Source organism: Mchenga conophoros, linkage group LG10 (genome assembly GCF_057382185.1).
Source record: "Mchenga conophoros isolate Kocher_MC1m ecotype Shallow Benthic linkage group LG10, M_conophoros_male_GT1.1, whole genome shotgun sequence".
Lineage (NCBI taxonomy): Eukaryota > Metazoa > Chordata > Actinopteri > Cichliformes > Cichlidae > Mchenga > Mchenga conophoros.
In genome coordinates, this window is record NC_140535.1 from 30,089,585 (window position 1) to 30,111,971 (window position 22,387).

Consider the following 22,387-nt stretch of genomic DNA (forward strand, 5'->3'; position numbering starts at 1 on the left):
TGAGTGAATAACGGAAAAAAAGGTTCAATATTTCTTCGTGCTGCCTTGTTTCCTCAGTGTTTTACTTCTCTCCTTCCTAGTGTCTTCTTTCTTCTGTCACTTTCTCTCTGGTGTATTTCCTTTGCTGATTCCTCCTTTTTTGTGCTTACTGCCTTTTGTCTTTTTGTTTCCTTCTTTCCTTTCTGACTTCCTCCCTTGAGTGGCCAACAGATCTACAACAAGAACATGATCGTGGACACCTTCCTGGGTCAGGTGATCTTGTTCAGCGACCCCAACGAGCGCCAGGAGCAGCACACGCTTCACCTGCGCGACAAAGGCAGCCGCCAGGACAACGACCTCCCGGGCACGCTCACTGTGCGCCTCATCACGTCCACCACGCTCACCAACATCTGAAGCGGCAGTTTATACGATTGCAATGATCGAAGCTCAAGGTGGCGTACGAACCGTGCCCGCCGTTCACCTTCGCCGTTCATCTTTTAACCGTCGCGGGAGCTCACTGTGTCTTTTTTTTCCTGCCGCTTGCGTGCTCTGTGTGTCTCTGTTTTCCTTTGCTTCCTTTAGCTTCACAGGGTTTTATTTTTGAAGGCCTGCATCTGTATATCCTGATGGAAGCTGTACAGGGGGTTGTACAGACTATTTTTAAATACATTCCTGTCAAAATTGTTCATCAGTCACAAATTTGTTCTTAAAGTAGCAGAAATCTCTATCAGAGCAACAGTTTAAGAAACTGATGAAGTTTTATCAGATTTTTTTGCTGTTCTGACCCTTAATTACAGACTTGTTTTTATTTCTTCTTATACTCACACACACACACATATACATGAATATAATACATATGCAGACATCTCTGCACTCTCCATGCATGTGCCACTGTTTCCAAGGGCTATGCATTGCCTTAAGGCTGAGTTTGTCTCACCTCTTTGAGGAGACGAGGGGAGGTGGGTTATGTTGAATACTATTTATCTTAGCACAGCCTTGGTTTAGTTTTTTCTTTGTCTCTAAAAGTTTGCATTAAGCCCTGCTTTTTGCCATCGTGTTATCAGCTTCTGTCTCCCAAATGCTCTTTTATGACTGTGAATAATCCTCCCGCCCAGCCAGCCAGCCCAACCACCCAGACACCTCAAGTCTTCAGCAGTTTGCCGGTGCTTTGGAGAGCATGCAGCAGTCTGTCACTTTTTGCTTTGGACTTCAAAGCCAACAGCAGCTCTTCTCTCCCCTCGACTCAGTGCTTTTTCTGTGTTGTTCTGTGAGCGCACCCGCGTGTGTGAAGTCTTGCCTCCCGGTTTCCATCACTAGCATCATTCGAGAATGCTTTCCGTCGCCGGCTGCTATGGACGATCTCTAAACTGCATGGCTTTTAAAAAGAAAACGAAAAAACCCCGAAACTCTCTGCCTGTGCTGCACATCTCTCTAGTCGTAGCTTAGCAGCCGGTGCTTCCGATAGTGCTACCCCCTTCCTCCTCCCCATGCAAACATCTTTCCTGTCCAGTGGAGTGCAAAGATTCACCCTGACATAAATCAAGTGCTTTATGGGACCAAAGAGGAGCCAGGCCCCCTTTTCAAACCGGCCTAGCCTGGCCCGGCCCGGCCCAAGCCTAGCGACAAACCGCCACCCCCTGTGCCACATCATCTCTTAACGGCAACACCACTGCCTGACGCTTCCTCTGACTTGAGTCTGTCGGCCCGGGCCAAAGACTCACGCCACGTGATCCCGAAAGACAGCAGCTCTGCAAGCGTGAGTGTGTGAGACTGTGTATGTGTGTGTGTGTGTGTGTGTGTTTGAGTGAATGTCATGTTATACCTGAAAGAAAAAGATCACAAAGGAAAGGTGTGAACCGAATAGTAAAAGGGACCTTTTTTGAAGGGAAAAAACACACCTTGCACTTTATTTCTTTAGCTTTGAGGGGTAAAAAGAAAAACCCTCGGAGACTACGGAGAGAGAAAGGAGTGCTTTAGCAGAGGAGACGTCCTGCCAAACAACCTGTGCCATCGCCTTGTTCCTGGCTTTGCCTCCACAGCAGGAAAACAACTCGGACGAACTGTTGAATTCAGATGGTTTTGAATATTGAACCAACACTGGTACAGTTTAATCTTTTCTCTGATGACATTTCTCGCGTAGATCATGTGGCCATCCGATCCGACCTTTTACCATCCAGTCGGCTTCTTGTGACAGAAAATAACAGCCTGTGTTTTTTGTTTCTCTTCAAAAGTGCAATCCAAGTTTTATAAACTTTTGGTTATTATGTTTTTCCCCTTAAAATTTGAAAAATGTAACTTATGGTTATTTTTAAGACCTTTCCTTTGAATGTAAACCATTAGTGGACTAATCTCTCAGACAAAATATCAAGCCCCACCCCCTTTTTTTTCAGTGCCCTTTTCCATGACTTGAACTGTCACTCATGGCATTTAAGTGGTCACACATGTTTGTGTACAGCATCTTTATAAATGTGTCTTGCATGGGTTATTTTTCCAAGATATCCACAGCCTTGTATTGTACTGTTCAATTGTTACTCTATATATTTATTCTTTCTATCTCAGAAGTCTTGGAAATGCTAGTTTTGAGCAGTGAGCATGTCTACACTTAAATGCACCTCATGTCAGTCTGATCATGTCAGTCTGTTTGAAGCAGTTGTGTCTTGTACTACAGTGATGCATTCATAATGCCTCTAGCATCTGTGAACATTAGCAGCAGTTGTCAACAACTATTTAGGTGCTATTTATCTTCTTCTTTGTGGTCTTTTTGTTGGTTTCACTCAGAGAGAAAGTGAACGTCATGTAACATGAGACTGAATCTGAAGCGTGTTAACAGTGCAAACAGCCAGTGTTGGAGACTGTAAGTGCAGAGCAGTGTGAGATTAGACAGCCTGCCGGTTTTTATTTGCAGAGTATTTCCTCTTTATTCTGCCAATCAGTTCCATGCACTTCTCTGAAAACAGGCAAGCTCTGCAACATAAAATTGATCCTGAAGTTGGAACCTGTGACTATGGGAAGAGCAGAGGTTACTCCAGCTTTCACCACTTTATGTTTGGCTCCTGAACTTGTTTAAATAAAGGCAGGCTCTTCAGTGGTATCGATGCAGAGTTCCCTCCTAACCAACACCTACTGTGAAAAAGAGGTGTTTGGGTAAACAAAGAAGGCTTTCCCCCTCCCTCACACAGAGTGGCCTACTGCAAGGCAGTGAAGTCCCAGCTGTGGTTAATTTAGTTTGGTTAAAATGAGTTTCTCTTTGTCCAAAACAGTGTAAAGATCATTTTTGTCTATGTGCTAAAAAAAATCAGACAGCTCAGATAAATGAATTTATTGCGGAAGATTATCAGTGCCAAATGTGTGCACGGGTGTTGTGATACAGAGCTTTTATTTTTCCTGAAAAAGAAGTATCTTTTGATCTTTTGGGTATTTTCTGAATCCTTAAAGTATTTTCTAACCACCAAATATTGTTTTTCCCACACGATAAAAATTTTCAACCTTTAAGTTGCAGATGTAAATTAGAAAAAAAGCATTAAGGCAAAAACTGCATTTCATATATCGGCCACTTGGGGCTCCAAAACGAGTCATTGTGCTCTGTTAAAAATGCCCAGGTTTACAGAGTTAAAAAAGAAAGTGTGTATAGTCCAGAACACGATTTCTGTCTTCATATCGAATGAATGCGAGGTGAATGTTCAACTCACCTGTTTGGATTTGGTAATGCTTAAAATTTAGGGATCTGGTCGCTTTGTTTGCAGACAACAGCTGTAGTCAGCAGCTGTCTGACTTCACCGCCACCAAACTAAATCACTCGACCTTGTTTTTGCTCTTGGTGCCTTTTGATGCATTTTAATGGGTTATCCAAAAGCTCCCCTCCATCGTCTTTTCTAAATTCTGGCTCCAATAAAATACCATAGTCGTGGCCAAAACTCTGATGTGAAGGCTTCAAAAATGCTGAATCTACAAACTAAACCGTGTCCATTTCCATCTTTATATACAGCCTATGTAAATGACCTGCATCCTTCTTAAATAAATGCAAAATTAACCAGACTTCATAAGAAACTATGCTGATGCTGAGTAACAAAATTGGCAAGGCTTCACGAAAGAAAATAGCTTGAAAGTAATTTTTTATTGTTCTTTTACTGTGCAGGAGACTAAAAATCTTTTGTTGAAATGGTTCGAGATGTGAGGATTCTGGAAATGCTTTTGCAACCTCAAATGTCAGTGTTCTGGGTCTTAAATTTTTTGCTTGGGATTTATTTTTCAGAAAACACAGCCTCTTCTCTATGAGTGAAATGTAGTTGTCAGATATGAAAGATATAAGATACAAAGATATAAGCTGGAATCAGACAAATACCCTCTTCCTGGTAAACATGTCGCTGTGACGGGCTGTAGTTTTGGTGTTTTAACCAATGAGGTTGCTTACAGACAAATCACATGGGACTCAATTAGCCCATATGGTCCCCCTCCCCCTCTCCAATCATCAGTCTGTTTACTGCAGGTTACACGAAATGCATTGCTTGTTGCCCAGCAGTGTTCCTTATCTATGATTCCTATTTCTTTGGCATTTCTTGCACAAATGTGTATGTTAAATGGGAAATGGATGACTGTGGATGTGTTTGGAAGACAAGAAATGACCAAACCAGATTCTCTCCTACTCTTATGTCTAATTCCTAAAAATGCCTGAGCTCCTCAGCGTGTCTGTAGATTCCTGGCACTTTTCAGAGGAAGTTCATTCCTACCACTTGTATACATAGGCGAGGGTAGAAACACAAATCGATCAGTAAATGAATACCCTCAGGTCTGTCTTTACTGCGACAGACTGCTCTGCTTTTCTCCAACTTGTGAATAGGACCACAAGATACTTAAGCTCCACCACTTCCTGGAGTAGTACTCCGCCCTTTTCCATCATGGCCTGAGACTGGGGGATGCTAATTTTCACCCTGTCTGTTAGCATTCATGAATGGCGTGAGTGGCAGTCAGTCTCTGTTAACCCTGCGATGGACCTGCCATCTGTCCAGAGTGTGCCTCGCTTCTCACCTAGTGAGAGCTGGGATTCGGATAATCAGTTAGGAAAAATGGATGGATAGATATGGCCCTTATTTTTTTGTTGTTGAGTATAACAGCAGATAAGTGAAGGGAGATTATTTTTCATCAACTCTGACAGGGACTGAACAGGACATTATTTTTATTCAGAAGTACAAGCTTCCCATCAGCCAACCTGGATTTTATTTCCCTCTGAGTGTCCCTTCAGGTGATGCCAGTTCTGTACTATGAGGTTTCCAATCAATGGTTCGCGGCTCCGGCTGTTTCTTTATTCATACAGAAGTGACGCAGAAATATAACGGCTAACACTGAAGTTGACAGCTGCGACACATGTGAGTATTTAGGCACTAGATTTAGCAATCATAAGAGTACGGAGTCCGAGCCCCAACTCATGTGCCAAAAAAAAAGGTGTTTTATTTTGAAGAGATGCATTGTGGGTGATGGAGTGTTTGAGTTGGACAAATGCTTTTGTTCCTCACTACATGCTCAGTTTTGTTTCTGCCTTTTGTCACCGTGTCGATCATTGTAATTGTTGCACATTGTAATCCTTTTGCCAAAAGTGTTTAATGGCTTTCACTGTTAACCACCACACAGACACACGCACACACAAACACAAGCACACACTTACACAGACCAGGCTTTGTTGGAGTGTCTGGACCTTTTTTTTGACAGTTGCTGTAAAGCGTATCAGTCTTCTGTGTAGATTTTCTGCATGGCCACGCCAAAGCAGGTTTGAAGAAACTGTTTGAATGAAGCCGAATTAGTCACAGCGGCGGCGACTTTTGTACGAATCCAAAAATGCCAGTGCATGTAGCAAAAACACTTCAGATCTGCTCGCGCCACCACGAATCACAGAGTGTTCATTTTCAGTTCTCAGAGTGCCGTAAAAACCCACTTGCTACTTTGATAAACATACTGTGTGAAGTAAAAGGCTTGTGTTGCACACTTGCATGCATGGAAACAGTAACCAGTTTTCTAATATTTTGTATTTAGTATCCAGCAGTATACAGTATGTATATAAAAGTAGCAGGAACTTGACTTATTAGTTTTTATCATGAGATCCATCTTTCTGGTGGATGCTTATATCCTAGACACTCATTTCAAGTGAATGCACTTTGTGTTCACAACCTCTAGTGATCAGCTAGAATGTGTAAAGGAATCCGATTGTTTCCCTTATTCCTTCTCCCATAATGCCTTGTGTGAGTTACAGTTAGATCCATAAGTATTCGGATCTTGTTTCTTTACTTCTGTACACCACCAAAGTGGATTTAAAATCAAGCAAACAAGGTGTGATTGAAGTGCAGACTTTAAGCTTTAGTTCAAGAGTTTTAACAACAGAATTGCATTATTTCAGAAACTTTTCTTACTCTTGGGGTTTGCTTTGAGCCATTATCCATTCGTGCAGAGACTATATCATCCTGCTACTTCTATCAGCAGTCCCATCATCAATAAACTACAGGGCCTCGATTCTTCTGGAAGTCAGACATGCCCACTGCACAGTAGTTTTACCAACACGTTTAGGATTAAAAAATATGAATGTAGCTTCTGTGATGTGATGATCACCCACTGGTTTCTGGAGTCATGTTTTGATAGGTTAAAAAAAAGAAGTAGTGACAAAAAAATGTGGGTCTGATTGAATCCTAAGTTTGGAGGTTCTTAGGATGTTTTATCTGCTTGATTTGTCATGAAAAACCACAGAACAGCTCATCAATCAACTGTTCTATTACTTTTGAGCCTCTGAAATGAGGAACTATGTATAAAAATGTCCTGAACAGTTAATACAGCCCTTTTAGTAAAGTCTGTACTTTAGTCACATCTTGATTATTTGATGTAGAAATTCACTGAGGTGGTGTAGAGAAACAAAATTACAAAATCTGTGTCATTGTCCAAGTGCCAGTCACCTGCCTCTAATAGGGGCATAAGAAACTTATGACATAGATTGATTGGGGACTTCAAGCAGTTTGCAGGTGTTTTGTGAAATTGAAAGGACTACACAATGATCAAGCACACCTTTCATACATGCAGAAAGGGAACAATCCAGAGATAAAGAAGGTTTAGGAGAGCATAGATGCAAGGCGGAGAGAGGGAAAATGAAGATGAGAGGTCAGGACTGCTGATGGTTCAGCACAAAAGAGCCTGAGTGAGCCTCATCTCTTAAGTCATCCTTCTCTTCTTCTCTGGTATGAATAAGCAGTTAAGGCTCCCAAATCTTTAAGAAGAGCGAAGACACCTGCAGTCATGATGCACACAAGGTTCAATGGAAGTAGGAATCAAGTGAAAACATGTTGGATTTAGAGCGCTTATCATTTCTAGACAGAACGACTGCTTGCGTGCTGATCTTACAGCCTCGTCAGCTTGCTGCATGAGTCTAAATTGGAGTCGAGAAGCGGCTGCACCAGATATCACGTTCATCCTAACGACAGCATCATGTAGGCCGTACCGAATTTGACACTCTGACATTTTTAATCTGAGCTCGAAGTCTTGTCCACTCAAGGAATGAGCTTGTGATTCTTGTATTTTTCTGCTGTTTATTAACTGGAGACTGGAATACCTACTGCATGGTGACTCTTCTAGAAAATGCTATGGTCTTTATAACAAGTATCTTTTATCAGTATTTTATAACCTTGTTAATTTTATATATCCACTCCCAACTACCGTGTTTACTGATAGCTAGGTATCAGAGAGCCGTGCTGTATGTTCTGTACTGTGTGCTTGTCTGTGTCTTCTTTTTCAGCGTGAGCTTTACTTTTTGTTCTGTTTTTTTTAACACTTGTTCGTTTTAATTTGGTTCTCGGTTACACTGTGGTTATTTTATAGCTAAGATCTGAAATTATTATTTTTTCTTTTGTATTTAATGTCAACTTGTGGCATGACTTTGAAATAAAACGGGAAAACTTATTCTGGGTCTGTCATAATTTTTGCAATTTTTGCAAATTTAACTCAAAGGTGAGTACTTCTTCTTTTTTCTTTTTTGTTTACAGCATTTAAAAATTCAGTTTAGTACAACAAATAGACACGGGCAGTGTTGGGGAGTAACGGAATACATGTACCGGCGTTACGTATTTACACTTACCATTTAAAAAGGTGGTATTCAGAATACAGTTACGTTGTTGAAACTGATAGATTATACAGCGGTCTTTTCCTGTTTCATATGGTAGGCTATGCCCTGTCTATTTTTGGTAATTTCACGCTGGTCTAATAATGCCTGTGTCTCAATCTCGCAGCCCATGTCACCCCTACTTCACGCATAATGACGTGAAGAAATATATATTTTTAAATGATTATTCAACAAATGACCTACTAGAAAGGGGAGACGGAAGAATGTAAATATAATAATAACCACTGCAGCCAAAAAGAGTGCCTGACGAGCCCAGTTGTAAGTAAGACTCGACTGTACACTGTGTTCGTGTTTTCCTCCGAAACAATAAGCAGCCTTTGTCTCTCGCTAGCAAAGTTGACCCAGACAAAGTAAAGCTAGTTTTCGGCTACAAACCCAACACCGAATCGTATTAGCCAGAGGTCCCTTTACCACAGCAATAGTGCATTCATGTAGTTGTAAAAAGCATGACAAAATATTAAGCAATCCAAAGTATTCACAATATGTTACTCTCATTGAGTAACGTAACGGAATACAATTGTAATTTTGTAAATTTTATAGATTTTCCGAATGATAAAGACCTCCATCACATTACACCAATTTAATTAGAAAAAAGAGGCAGATAGGAAGCCACTATAAAAACAAAACCTGCTCTGGAGAATAAAATACGAAAAAGATTACAGCCTTAAGTAAAGAAAATCTGCTGTAAAGAACGTGTGAATGCATGGGGGGATCGATGCTTGCACAAACAGAGCTGCCTTTTCATGAAAAAAGAGCAATGTCTATACTAAAAAGACCAAACTAAAGCATCGATCCTGTTCCTCTAATATCGATCCAACACAATACTGACACTGATATCTACACTACTGATACAGTGGATTATTCAGTCCTTTGAACACTGAGTCATAGTTTCTTAGTTTAGGGTCCTTTCAGACACTCTGTATCAGCTGTTGATGATTCCTGAAATCATCACACAGCAGAAGTTTTGCTGAAATATATTTAAACTATTAAAATAAATCTAAATAAACGGTGAAGTTGTGACACATGATCATTTAAGGAGGTCTCTCTGCTAAGAAACACAAAAGTGGCCTGATATCAGCTCGGCGCACTCTGACACACTCAGGCAAACGGGGAAGAAGACAAGAAAACTTGGACCTATGTTATGAATAATTAATAACAAAATCTGTGAATAATCAATTGAACTTCACTGTGTTATATAAAAGTATAGGCTGAGCTCTCACCCGGTGCCTGATTTTTGTTCTCCATGACAGAAATTAAAAACTGAGTTTTCAGAACAGGAAATTTAAAAAGCCAGATATTTTCAGATTAAAATATGATGGAATCCCTTCATACAGTTACGTGTAACAATGTTACTCTATGTATCAGGGATGTCAAATTCATGTTACATCGTGGGCCACATACGGCCCACTTTGACCTTAAGGTGGGCGGACTAGTGAAACTCCACTTTATGCCAGTGTGCAGAAATTTAACTAAACATTTAATCCTTGAAATATCTTAATATGAGTGAATTAAGTACAATTTCAACAGTGTGCCTCTGCTACATGATGTGTAAAATGCCCACACTGGCCTGTATTTATAATCTTTTTTTTTCTTTTTTTCCTATGGTAGAAATTACCTATTTAGCATTTTCTGTCATTTAATTGTTTATCCATCATGTACCTGTTTGGTGATGAAAATTCTGTAAATCTTAAGAAAATACAGTTCAAAGTGCAAAATCCATGTACTTCATATTTTCCAAAGCCTTCCAGTGGGCCAGATCGGAGTTTTTGCTGAGCTGATTCTGGCCCTGGACTTTGTTTGACACCCCTGCCATATATAATATATTTATTAAGAGCTGAATTAAAGCAGTGTTATTTGCATGCATGCATCTGTCATGGAGCACTGAGATTCATTACAAACCTGAAAGACCTCACCCACCACTGTGTGTTGCACCCTCGGGTTAGATGAATGGGTCTAAACAGTATACAAAGGGACACAGGGGAGGTTCTGATCATAAACAAGACACAAAAAGGCAGATAATCTACACAATTTAAAACCTGCGCATCAGACGATCTGCATTCCCTTTAAAATTCATTCCAGAACCAGAACTTGGAAATCATGACCTGGTTCACCTCCCTCTTCACCTCCTTCCCCCAGCTGATCCCTGTACAGTATGTGCCACCAACAGGCTCCACCCTCCCAGCTAATCAGGATCAGCAGCCATGAATGAGACGCAGCAAGAGAGTCTCGAGAGCCCTGTTACTGTCCCAGACATCAGACTGTGAGAGGGCTGCAAGCCACCTGCAGGAGGCTGCGACCACAACGCAACCAGAAGAGCAGAAGTCTGTTGGAAAGATCTAAGAAAACGACAGGAGCAGAGAAAACTACTTAATTCTCCAGTTTCTTCTCCAGCCCTTCTTCAGCCATCCTGTTAACTTTGGGCAGAAGACAACAGAGGATAGAAGAGAAGAATAGTGGATCTTATGAATTGTGCTGAGAGGTAAGTGGGGCAGACGAACATGGGTCGAGGCCTGAGGGCTTATTAGGCCAGAGGGCCGCTGCTCTGCTATAGCTTTAGACCAAAGCCTCTTATTGCTCACTTTGTCCTGTGCCAGCACTTAAAGCAGCCATTGTGTTTCCCTCAAAATAAATAGATCTGGCTGCACTGTGTATTTATTCCATGAAGTCTGGATGGTTTCTTCTAAATTAGATTAGAGATCACCTCTTGTCACATAGGAACGTTTTTAAGTGTCTCTTTGAGAGCAAAAACCAATGAAAGCGGCACAGAGGAACATCATTCATGCATTACAGCAGGTTAGAGAGGAGCAGTGAATACAAACGTCAAACGCTGAGAGCTTTTCAAACTCAATTATGGCAGCAGGAGGTTCTCCCATTGAAGAAGCTGAAACTAGAGAATGGCATTTTTAATTTGATAATCCCCAAACTTATTAATTGATTGTTTCAGCTCTTTACTCAAGGTGCTCCTTTTCTAGCACATTTTGGATGGTTTTCAACCACAAGTGTAGATATTCTGAGTTGGGGGGGATTTAACAGCTGTTTCAGAGCTCAATAATTTAATTTTTATGCAAAATCAAGATGGGATACGTGAGGAAAACACCAAGAAGTTGCAAAGTTGAACCAGCGAGTCTGCCTGTGATCCAAGAGAGCAAACATATCTAACACTATTATATGAAAAAAAATAATTTTTTATTAGCAAACCAAAGGGTTGGGCCTTTACAACTTCATTGTAAAGAGTTTAAATAGCTTTAGATTTAGGTCAGTTTAAATATGAAGTTAGAAGACCAGCGGCAGACGGGTGACCTCTCTAGGGTGAACCGTACCTGTCACCCTGTGACCCAACGGTGGGTTGGATTGGGCCATGCTTGAATGCATTACCACATAAATCATTTGTGCACACATACAACACACGAGCCTTCTCAGAGATTGCAGTCTTTAGAGAACTATATGATTGCGGTTTGTCAAATTGGCACCAATGTACACAGTTTAATCAATTTTATTGGCTCACCATATGTTTGACATATAAAAGGTAGATCCTAGAAGTAGGGAAACAGCTGAGTAAAAAGTACCTTTAGATGTTGCTGACGTGCCCCGTTTGAGTATTTTTATTGACTTTTGAGGTTCTCCTATGTTGTGTTTTGCAGACACTGAAGCACTTGACCTCATGGAAATGAGTCTCCTGAACTCTCTTGATCAATGATGAACGTTGCGCGCCCCTGTGCGCCGGAGCCTGTGAATCCCTGCCATGTGAGTCACAGCGGACGCATGTGCTGTGCAAACACTTGTTCGAATAGCATTAGAGGCCACACACACAGATTAGCAGCCGGGGACTTAAAGATTTCTCTCAGCCGTTACATGAAAATCTCAGACCAGAGTGACTCTGGGTCTCGTAAGAAGAAGAGGTTGAAGAAATAGTTGTTAGGCAGAAAAACAGCAGGAAAGTTAATATGTTATGTGCAATTTCTATTAGTAAACTTTTTTAGATTTTGGCAAGTGAAAAAAAAGAGAAAAAATTGCCCAGTGACAGCTGATTATAAGACTAAGACACAAACAACACCTGGCAGGTGCTTAATTATTCAATCAAGATCTGTCAGCCTTTTGTGGCCTATCAGCCGGTTTGTAGCCTCATTAACTACGACGCTAATGTTGGTTTTCTATTCAGTGCCCTGATTTCATGCAGATTAGAATATCTCAACATTGGCATTGAATTTTTAAGCGTTTTCCTCTGAAACCACAAACATGAGCTTCGTGTTTTTAGTTTTAGTTAAATATCCTAGCATCTATCAGCAAGGCTGTGGGAAGGTGGGATGCCGCAGTACTCCCTATCACAAAAGGCAGACATCACAGGACGGTCAAACGCTCCCAAATATAGACAACAAAACTTATAAACAAAAAAACCCACATCTTTATTGGGGCAAGAGTCCAAAACTCCAGACTGCAGATGAGGGGAAAACTCACCGGCAGATAAAAAGCTCAGACAGTCAGTGTTACAGAATAAGAACACAAGCAGTTTGAGGGTTTAATTATACAAAAGGGAAGATGGGAAACATCAGGGGAACACAGCTGAAGGTAATCATGGAAGAGAAGTCGAGGGACTATCAAAAAGAAAAGTCAAGAACAAACTCGGCAGAAAATGTATAATAATAAACAAAAGAACAGATAAGAGCGTTTACATTTTTTATACACTATTGCTGATGTCATTTATTTAAGAAGTAGTGATTTTGTTTTTCACCAGCATCATGGTGAAATGATGTTATCCAGTAGTAACCAGTAGTTAAAAATGGTGCATTTTTTAAAATGAGCGATCAGCGGAGATCTATCACAACCCATAAGAGTAATACAAAAACATGATTTTTTATTTTTTTAGCACATTAAACTCTTAGAATTGTCACACGATGCATGATGGACACACCTTTCCCCAATGATTGTTATACGCTATGCAACTTCGGCTTTTGATCTGGTAAAATATATCAACAATGAGGGTTGTTATGTTTTGTTTTGTTTGTTTCTTAAGAGGCTGTAGTTTCAAGACTGGCCTACTTTTTCATGGTTTCATGATCAATTTTCTCACCTGTTTATGAGCCTAATGTTTGCAGGTTGAACAGTTTGCAGACAAAGTTAGGGAAGGACTGCTGAGATGGTTTGGACATGTACAGAGTTGGGAGAGTGGATATGTCGGTCAAAGGATGGATTTATGGATGTAGTGAAGGAGCACATGCAGAGGGTTTGTGTGAGGCAGGGGTGAGGTGGAGGCAGATGATCTGCTGTGGTGACCCCAACAGGGAGCAAATGAAAGAAGAAGAATTTAATGATACGGATTTAAGTGGTGTTGTAAAATTTCTTGTACTCTTGTGAACAAAATCTGTTGAACTACTAAAGTATTTCATATACCTGGCTGACCTCTAAGCTCCACAGCACTTTTATCTTCTCTTTTATTTCTCCCTATAAATGATTTAGGTTCTACTTTAGGAACTTTTTGTACTTATTTTTTCCCTCCTATTTTCAGTGTTACCCCAATATATCAGTATTATGTCTCGCTCATAAATATGTTCAGGTTCTGGTGAATTGAGACAACTTTTGCGCTGTTTCTGCACAGAAATTCAAAGTCAGGCAGTTTCCTTACATGATGTTGCTTATCCTTTGCTGCTATCAGAATAAATGGGGATTACCTCCAACAGATCACATTGTGTCACAGCATCCTCTTCATAAGCAGCTCAATGCAAAAGCATGTCAGTTACATAGGTTACTGTGATAATGGTTTGGATCCTTTATTATATTATTATTACTTTTTTATTAAACAAGGCAGTGTTAGTAAGCAGGCAAAAAATATTGAATTATATATTGCTTTTTACACCCAGGAATTGCAAAGTACATTTAAACAAAGCAGCATTTTAAAAAGAAAACAGGACATAAAAGTTCACAAAATTTGACGTACAAGTCTTTTGGAGTAAAGTTACAATAGAACACAGAAAATAAAATTGGTGGTTAATATTTGTGCAAGAGTTGAAAACCTGAAAAGTAAATGTCATAAAAGCAGGACTGCTGCAAACACTTGATTAAATTGTCAGAGTAAACAGGGATGTCTTTCGCTGCCTTTTCACAGATCAACCTCAGAGGTTTTAGAAACGTAAGCGGAAAACTAAACTAAAAACTAAAACTGAGTGAGGAAAATATTTTAGCGAACTGGAATATTAGTAAAAACATAAACAGTGTGTGTACTTACAAAATTTAAATAACATAAAAATACACAAGAAATTTATTTGGTTTCTTTATTTTTTTTGTCAACATATGTCAACAGAAATCAGCCTGTTAATGCTTTTAGTGTATAAGTAGCTTTAAATGTTGTATAACTTCAGGTATTTCACAGGAAAGGAAACAAATTAATCTGGGAGTAATTTAAGTACTCTTTCATTTTGAGGTAATTTTGCAGTAAAACAAACAATTTCTTCATCTTACATTGTAAATACACTGCATTTTTCAGGACAGTTGAATAATAGAACATCCGTCACGCACAATAACATAATGAATACTAAATAAAGATGTAAAAAAAAAAAAGGGGGAAATAGTGTTTGTTCTTCTGCAAAAATAACATGAAATTGCATGTGCATTACTTAAAACAACTTGCACAGTACTTACATTTACATAACAGTCTAGTAAGTTCCTTTTTCCTGTAAAAACTTCACCAAGGACCCCTTTATTCTAGTTTGCCTACTTTTCAGGAGCTATAATCACATGTAACTTCAAATAAAATGCATTGAAATTTGTCTGATTACAGTGGGATTACGCCCTTAGTTGCTGGCTGTATTATAAAGTGAGACTAATTTTTACAATGGAAGAGTCACCTTCTCCATGACATTACATCATAGTTTTCCCAAATGTACCTTTGCATTACTTACTGTACCTTATTTATTTTCTTTTTATTGTTTAATTGTATTTATATCTTTACTAAGTCCCGTTCCTGTTTTTTATTACATTTTTTCTCTTTCACTCTTAAAAAAGAGAGAAAAGGTGTTTGAATAAATACTTATAATTAAAATAAAATTTAAATAAAAACTACTGGAAAAATGTGAGGCCACGATGACTCCAGTCCACATTGTAAAGTCAGGTGGAGAGCTAAGTGTCTGTGTTTGGGACAGTTGCCAGATTGGCACCCTGTGGTTCTGGATTAGAAGCTCTGTCTTGGTCTAAGCTGAACATATTGTGACTGGTAATTACTTGTATATCAACTCTATTGCCCTTCAGTAGCTTCACTTCACCACATGAAGCTTATTTTTTATGTGCATATAATCAGACTTTAATACAGTTTTCTTTGCAGTCTAAATAAATGTTAATAGATTTATTAGTGCTCCAATGGGTATTTAGTAGATTTAGCCCCTCCCCCGTGACATGGTTTATCTTCATCACTCATATCCTCTGGGTCATTGTGTTTCTTCTCTGGCCACACAGGCTATTTATATTACTAACGTGTTTGTTTCTCCTCAGAATGAATTAGCAGAGAAGCAGTCATCTTAGTTTTATTTCTCCATTCGCCCACCTCATTCATCCTGCCTTTATTAATTCAAACCAATCTATTTGTTTTCTAACAGCTCCAAACCTCGCCTTGTTTAATTACCTTGTGTCACTCATACTCTAGTAGTTTTTCTGTGTGTGCTATAGTCAGTACAAAATACAAACCTTTAAAGACTAACAATTCCTCTTCTATAGTTCCTTAAACAAAAAGGCCACTATAAACACGTATCCCACTATATGTAACAGCCACATCACCTTTAATATAAATGAGTACAAAAACAGTAAGACAGCCTCATGTGGAAGGAAAATCATAGCTGCAACAACTACCGGTATGCCTCGTACTTAAGCGATGGGATTAGCCCCAGGAATCCCAGTAAGCCTTTAACAGCCCCTATCAGACCCTTTAAACTCTGCACCCGCCCCCTGTTTCCTTCACTGGTTGAACCACAGGACTGTGTGTCTCGGCTCTGAAAGGACTGATGGTGATCAGACTTTTTGTTCACCTCCTCATATTAGATCTCAGACCTCTTACGGCTCCTAAAACCCATCACGAACTATAGCACGTCTCTGATCTAGTTTATTTAAGTGTGCAATACGAAATGTGTCTGGTGTACACAGTCTCTGCAACTTTTGTAGTGATTTTATGGCACACAGCTCTACCACAAATGCAGTCCATTGCCCTTTGAGATCAGTGGAGCTTTTTGAAGCTATAGACTGACATGTTTTCATTAGGAATGGGTGGAGGCTCAAACAAAGCTAAAACAGAGTCTACAATTCAACATGAATCTAAAAGAATGATAATAATGATAATACTGCTCTGTATTGGTGGGAGTTAGCCAAAAATGTTCACCATAACAGCTTTGTAGGTGATAGGAAGCCTAATGTTTGTGTCAGGACAGCTTAGATTTGCTCCTAAATGCTCCAAAAATAAATGAACGCAGTCATAACTTCAATCTTACGCACCTGCAAAAATACTGTAGATGGTTTGTAATAAATTGGGGTTGATGATGGCAGCACAGGCTGACAACAATATAAACTTAGATATCTTTTGTGTACATTGCTAATGCTGACATACTCTCGTGTTGGCAACTGTTAGTCTTCAAAAATCATCCATGTTTCAGCTCGTTTCAGACTGGGGGAAGCAGCAAATCAAAGGAAAGCTGGCTTAAAATGAGAGTAAGTGCCTATTTTGAGTAGAGTTAATAGTATAGAGGTGGAAAAAAGCATAATATATCATAATGAATTAAAAGTAGACGTTGTTTTTTCTTGGTCTCAACCCCACGTGGCAAAGAACATGAAAAACTTGTGTATCCTGTTTTTTTCCCCCCTCATCTGTTCTCTCATCTCGTTATCCAAAAAAACCTGTTGAACAGTCTTTGTTTTGGTGACTTTCCCTCAAACTGTGTGTATAAAAATGTGTAATTCATACATACGAAGTAGATGCAGTCTGTTGTCTCAAAGTTAATGTGATGTCTGTGACTGGTTTCATTTTAGAGCCCTCATATGGTGACTTCTGATGACCTGGAATCAACACGAGGCTGAACCATGGTCATTCTGCAACAGGTGGGTCCTGTACCAAATGGTTCTGAATGTCTTCCAACCTCTTTGTCCTGTCCGTGTATTAAAAGTAAGTTCTTAAGTTCGTTTCTGTACAAACGTTCTGTGGGAATTATGGATGGACATTAATGTAAAAAGTCAGGTAATATTTTTTCCTTTGCTGATATTTATTATTTTTAAACTTAGGTGGAGTTTCTGTTGGTGTCCATGTTGTAATGGGACCTGGTTAGACATTGACATCAGCAGTTTATTTGTTGTAGCAGAGAGGCACAGATTTTACTTTGAAGGAAATGAGTCTCAGTTTCTGGTTTGCATCATACTTTTTGCAGTTTCCCTACCTCTCTGCGAGTATTTGGAGAGTATTTGCACCCAAGTTGATAACAAAAAATATATTGGAGAACAAAGCAATTACAAGGAACTTTTCAATGCATTACTCGCCAAAAGATTTTTAGTAGCGACCAGTGGACCAGTGTTTTTGCCAGTGGAGAAAATTTTTTTTGCATGGATCCATAAGTCAAAAGTTTGGGTTACTATCTCAAAATTTTGAGAAAATAATTTGAAATTTCAAGTTATTTCATATCAGATGCTTTAATTGTCTGAGGTCTAAGTCTTCTTAGATGCTGACTCTACCATAATATTATTTTTTAGAGAAAGGCTAAACAGACTAGTGTTTTTAATTCTTTTTGTTTGTCATTGATTTTATTTTTTGTCTAATCGCAGAGACTCAGGAGAAGTTATTTTTGCTGAGGGTTAGAGTTGAGGTTAGGGTGATCACGCTTCAGTGCATTTGTATTATGATGGTTTCTTTTGATTTTCCACTGAGGTACAGAGCTTTCCCTAATGACTTAAGCCTCTGCCATAACCACAAACTTGATACACAGTATTCTGTGTTTGATTATTTAAGAAGGGAAAATTAAACTCAATTTTGTAAGGGCTCAGAAGTCAGTAGGTGAATATCTGAGCACGGCAGCACTTTTTTACTGTCTGTCTGAAGGATCATTTGGGATTTATTGAAGGAGGGCGGAAGGTTACTGAACTCGTTCATTTTCTTCTTCCATATTATTATTATGAGAGGCCATAATCGTTACATCAACCTTGCCAGTGCCTCTGTTCATAAAAGATCGGCTTAAAATCCAGATTGTGGCTCTACTACTTTAACACAAAAAGCATAGTTTAGGTCTCTTTAGCATCAACTCATGCAAGTAGGTCAGTTTAACCTGACATTTTAGTGTCTTATGGGAATGTTTGTTTGTTATGGTGGGCCAGCCAGCAGGTTTAATGATTTTAAATTAAATTAAAATGTAAAAGGAAACAACCGAAAATCAAATTGTGAGCAAGAATGATTTATTCAGCATGAGCTCCACAGTCCTGACACACTAAATATAGAAAAAGCTGGGCAGTTACCTCATATCAGGCCATCAATAGTTTCCCTTTCAATAACTAGATGCCAGTGCCTTTCTCCCCCGAGAGTCCTGCAGGGCACGACTCAGACACTCCTGCACCGTTTCAATCTCAGCTCAGAGCCACGGCTATGAATCTCATTCGAGTGGGAGACATCTGGATGTTGTTAAATGGAAGCAAAAATAGCATCTTTAAGGTCACAGTCTAGACTGTGGGGATGAACGCTGAGCATCGTGCTGCAGTGTTATGATGAGGTTTATACCAGCTCCCCTTCTGATTTACATCTAAATGACACCTCGTGTTTGTCATTCATTGGCAAAACACAAAATGACCTCTGTGCTGACACGTCTAAGATGATAAATGCACTTTTTTAGGGTCGGCTGTGTTCATCTCCAGGGGGCTTGCTTTTCATAGTATGTCTAATGGCACAGTCAGTGCCATGATTGGTTGACTGTTTTGTAGATTTTTAATACCTCCTGTAGCAACCTGCTCAGTCATGGTTTTTGCTAAGTGTTGGTTCCACCTCAGGAAAATTAAGCCTTATTTGTTGTTACGTAGGGTTACCTAAGTCTCAGTGTTACATCATGGCCTTCCTGGTGGATGTGGTCAAGTTTAAATCCTTTTTTCAGGCTAAATCCTCAAAAATCCTCAAAAATGTAACTAGTTGGCAGCTGAAAAACTGGGTAACTGGGTGTGTGGTGCAACTGATATTTCCTGGTTATCCAACATGTATATTCAAATAGTTGAATGCAGACAAGGAGACCATAACAAATGTCACGTACAGCTAAAGCACATGCAGCTCATCAGGTTTTGCAGCTGTTACGGGGAAAACCTGATGTTTTCTGCTCAAATTTCAAAATAACATCTAGGAATAAAAAGAGTTAAAGTATAAGTATGAGATAAGAAATTATATGATTACAAACAGTTGACATCTTTGGTTACAGATTTTTTTTAACAAGTGCTCTGAACTTCCCCAGGGAGATAAAAAAAATCATTCAGCTTCAGTTTACTCTGATATTATGATGTTATTCTATTACTTCCTGCAGTCTTTAACTAAAGTTTTGTAATCCAGGGGGACTATGTGTGGCTGGATCTTAAAACGGGCCGGGAGTTTGACGTCCCCGTGGGAGCCGTGGTCAAACTGTGCGACTCTGGACAGATCCAGGTTCTGGATGATGAAGGCCGGGTAAGTTTGCAGAAAAGCAGGAAGGACCTGAAAGCAGTACTCCAAGGTAGACTACATAAACAAGAGAAACTAGAATTTAGGTTTTTCAAATATGAAAACAAGGGAGACTGCGTAGATACTGTGATAAGGACTGAAAGTGGACTGACGCTATATACACACACAGAGCGAGGACTTGATGACAGGATACGACAAAAACCAGAGAACACAAGTAATAAGAACTAAAGGCCAAAAACAGAGGAAAAAAAATCTGAAATTTATAAACTAAGAGCTCTAAACGCACAAGCTTAGATTCTAAATAAATCACGAATAGTTAACAATAGACCTGAATTCAGAGTCCAAAACTCAGACTGTGTTTTTCTGTTGCACACTTGTATTGTATTAGACCATTAAACCTAATCTGCGTCCAATAATTTGTAATGCTTTTCATGGTCATGGGTTTTAAATGGTTTGAACTTTTTTGAGTATTTGCTTCATTCTTAGGTCACTTATTACTTTCGTTTTTCTTCATGTGTTCCCTTAGTATTTTGAGCCCTTGTTTCTTAGTTCGCGCTTCTGTTTGTATTAGAGTTTGATCCATCAGTGTCTCGCTTCATGTTCAGTGTTTCTATTTAGTTTGTGTTTTACTAAGTCTCCCATGCATTGTCTCTAGTTTTAGTTTCTGTCATTTAACTTAATTGTGTTCAGTTGTGTTTAGTTCCCCTTCTGTTTCCACTTACCTCCTTGTGTCATGTGTATTTTTAGCCTCAGTTTGCCTGTGTTCTTTGTTACGTTGTACTGTGTTCTGATCTCTTGTTTCTAGTGTGTTCCCGATATGGTTTCCTTTGGCTTTTGAACTTTGTTTTGTCTTTTTTTAAGGTTTTTTTTGTTTTTTTTGTTTTGTTTTTTCATTCCCCGTCTAAACATCACTGTACCCTGAATCTGTTTAGACGACAGGTAGCATACAGATATTTTTGTCCTTTTAAAATGACACAAAACTGCCAATTAATTGTTTCCATCAAAGAAGGATGAGTCAGTGTGACTTCATGTGGCTTTTGAGGCCTTTGTTCCTCTAATCTGCTTCCTCATTCCTCACCAATGCAGGAGCACTGGATTTCCCCTCAAAATGCCACCAACATCAAACCCATGCACCCAACCTCCATACATGGGGTGGAGGACATGATCCGTCTGGGTGACCTCAATGAAGCTGGCATCCTCCGTAACCTGCTAATCCGCTATAATGAATGCGTCATCTACGTAAGTTTCCCTTTGTGGCACCAACGCAGCTGCATTTACGATCGCCTGAGGTGCAATTAGTTTCTGTAACTTCCAGGCCTTTTACTCGCGTGTTCAGCAAAGCAGTAACCACTGGCTTTGGCCCAGTTAAGGTCTTATTCAGGTTAATCTGTTTACTTGTATCTTAAGCGCCCAGCAACAGCAGCATTTACTTGTTGCTATAAATAAAACAGAACGTCCCTTCCTTGCTGTTTGACCGGAGGTTCACCGATAGAAACAGGCATTTGTACTTGTAAAACACCCAATCTTAGAAATGCTAGTAAGTCAAAGTTAAGACCACTAAATAGGAATAATAGAGACATTATTTTTATAATCATCTCATATATTTTGGAGAGCATAAAATTTTGTTTTATACCCTGTCAGTAGTGTTTGATTCACATATTTTGTCCCTGAGTTTTTGATCTATCTCATGTTTAAAACATCGACTTTCGTCTGTCTTTGGGTGTCTGCAGACGTATACAGGCTCAATACTGGTAGCAGTCAACCCTTACCAGCTGCTGCCCATCTATACTCCAGACCAGATCCGCCTCTACACCAATAAGAAGATCGGCGAGATGCCGCCGCACATATTCGCCATCGCAGACAACTGTTACTTCAACATGCAGCGGAACAACAAGGACCAGTGCTGCATCATCAGGTTTGTGCTTGATCATTTCATAAGAACTCAAAGTGATGGACGTGCGCCATTTCTAAACAGGAAAAACTCTGCAGTTAATCTGCAAGCCTCTGTTGGTTAAAAAGGCTGGTCATAGTTAGTATCCTTTGTGTGCTGCTGCTGTTTGAATAGTTTATTTGTAATGAAATCATCATGTTTATTGCATGACTGTGTCACTGTTTTCTTTATGAGGCAGCGGTGAGTCTGGAGCTGGGAAGACTGAGAGCACAAAGCTGATTCTGCAGTTCCTCGCTGCCATCAGCGGGCAGCACTCCTGGATAGAGCAGCAAGTCCTAGAAGCCACGCCTATCCTCGAAGGTAAGCATTAAACTCCAAAAAAGATCACCTTCAGTCCACGAATGGACAGTGAACATGGAAGAAAGTGTCATGGGTCACCTTCATCGTCTGGTTTGTCAATTTCTTCAGCTTTCGGCAATGCCAAGACAATTCGAAATGACAACTCCAGTCGCTTTGGGAAGTACATAGATATCCACTTCAACAAGCGAGGGGCCATTGAAGGAGCCAAAATAGAGCAGTACCTGCTGGAGAAGTCCCGCGTGTGTCGACAGGTGAGAAACCAGATCCAGATTAAATATGTTAAATCTTTCACAACTCCAACCACAATTAGTCAACATTTGTAGACAGATGGATGGTAAGCAATGATCTAGACCTGAGAATGCAG

General features: G+C 39.6%; 2 protein-coding genes across 9 annotated transcripts in view; both read left to right on the forward strand.

Moving 5' to 3' along the window:
- capn5b (calpain 5b) overlaps window positions 1-7,908 on the forward strand; it is a 58,755-nt gene extending 50,847 nt beyond the window's left edge. For all 3 annotated transcript variants that reach the window (XM_085289760.1, XM_085289759.1, XM_085289761.1), the window contains one exon: window positions 211-7,908. In XM_085289760.1, coding sequence (XP_085145886.1) covers window positions 211-393 — 183 coding nt within the window. In that variant the 3' untranslated portion in view covers window positions 394-7,908. The remainder of the gene's footprint in view (window positions 1-210) is intronic.
- A 2,424-nt stretch (window positions 7,909-10,332) lies between these two features.
- Window positions 10,333-22,387, forward strand: part of myo7ab (myosin VIIAb) — a 55,084-nt gene continuing 43,029 nt past the window's right edge. For 4 of the 6 annotated variants that reach the window (XM_085289763.1, XM_085289767.1, XM_085289768.1 and 1 more), the window contains exons 1-8: window positions 10,333-10,607; window positions 11,770-11,872; window positions 17,129-17,197; window positions 19,665-19,778; window positions 20,859-21,011; window positions 21,503-21,687; window positions 21,902-22,023; window positions 22,132-22,274. In XM_085289763.1, the coding sequence (XP_085145889.1) occupies window positions 17,180-17,197; window positions 19,665-19,778; window positions 20,859-21,011; window positions 21,503-21,687; window positions 21,902-22,023; window positions 22,132-22,274 (735 nt within the window). In that variant the 5' untranslated portion in view covers window positions 10,333-10,607; window positions 11,770-11,872; window positions 17,129-17,179. Of the gene's footprint in view, window positions 10,608-11,769; window positions 11,873-16,755; window positions 16,811-17,128; window positions 17,198-19,664; window positions 19,779-20,858; window positions 21,012-21,502; window positions 21,688-21,901; window positions 22,024-22,131; window positions 22,275-22,387 lie in introns of all 6 variants that reach the window. The other 2 variants (XM_085289765.1, XM_085289766.1) reach the window with 2 other exon arrangements.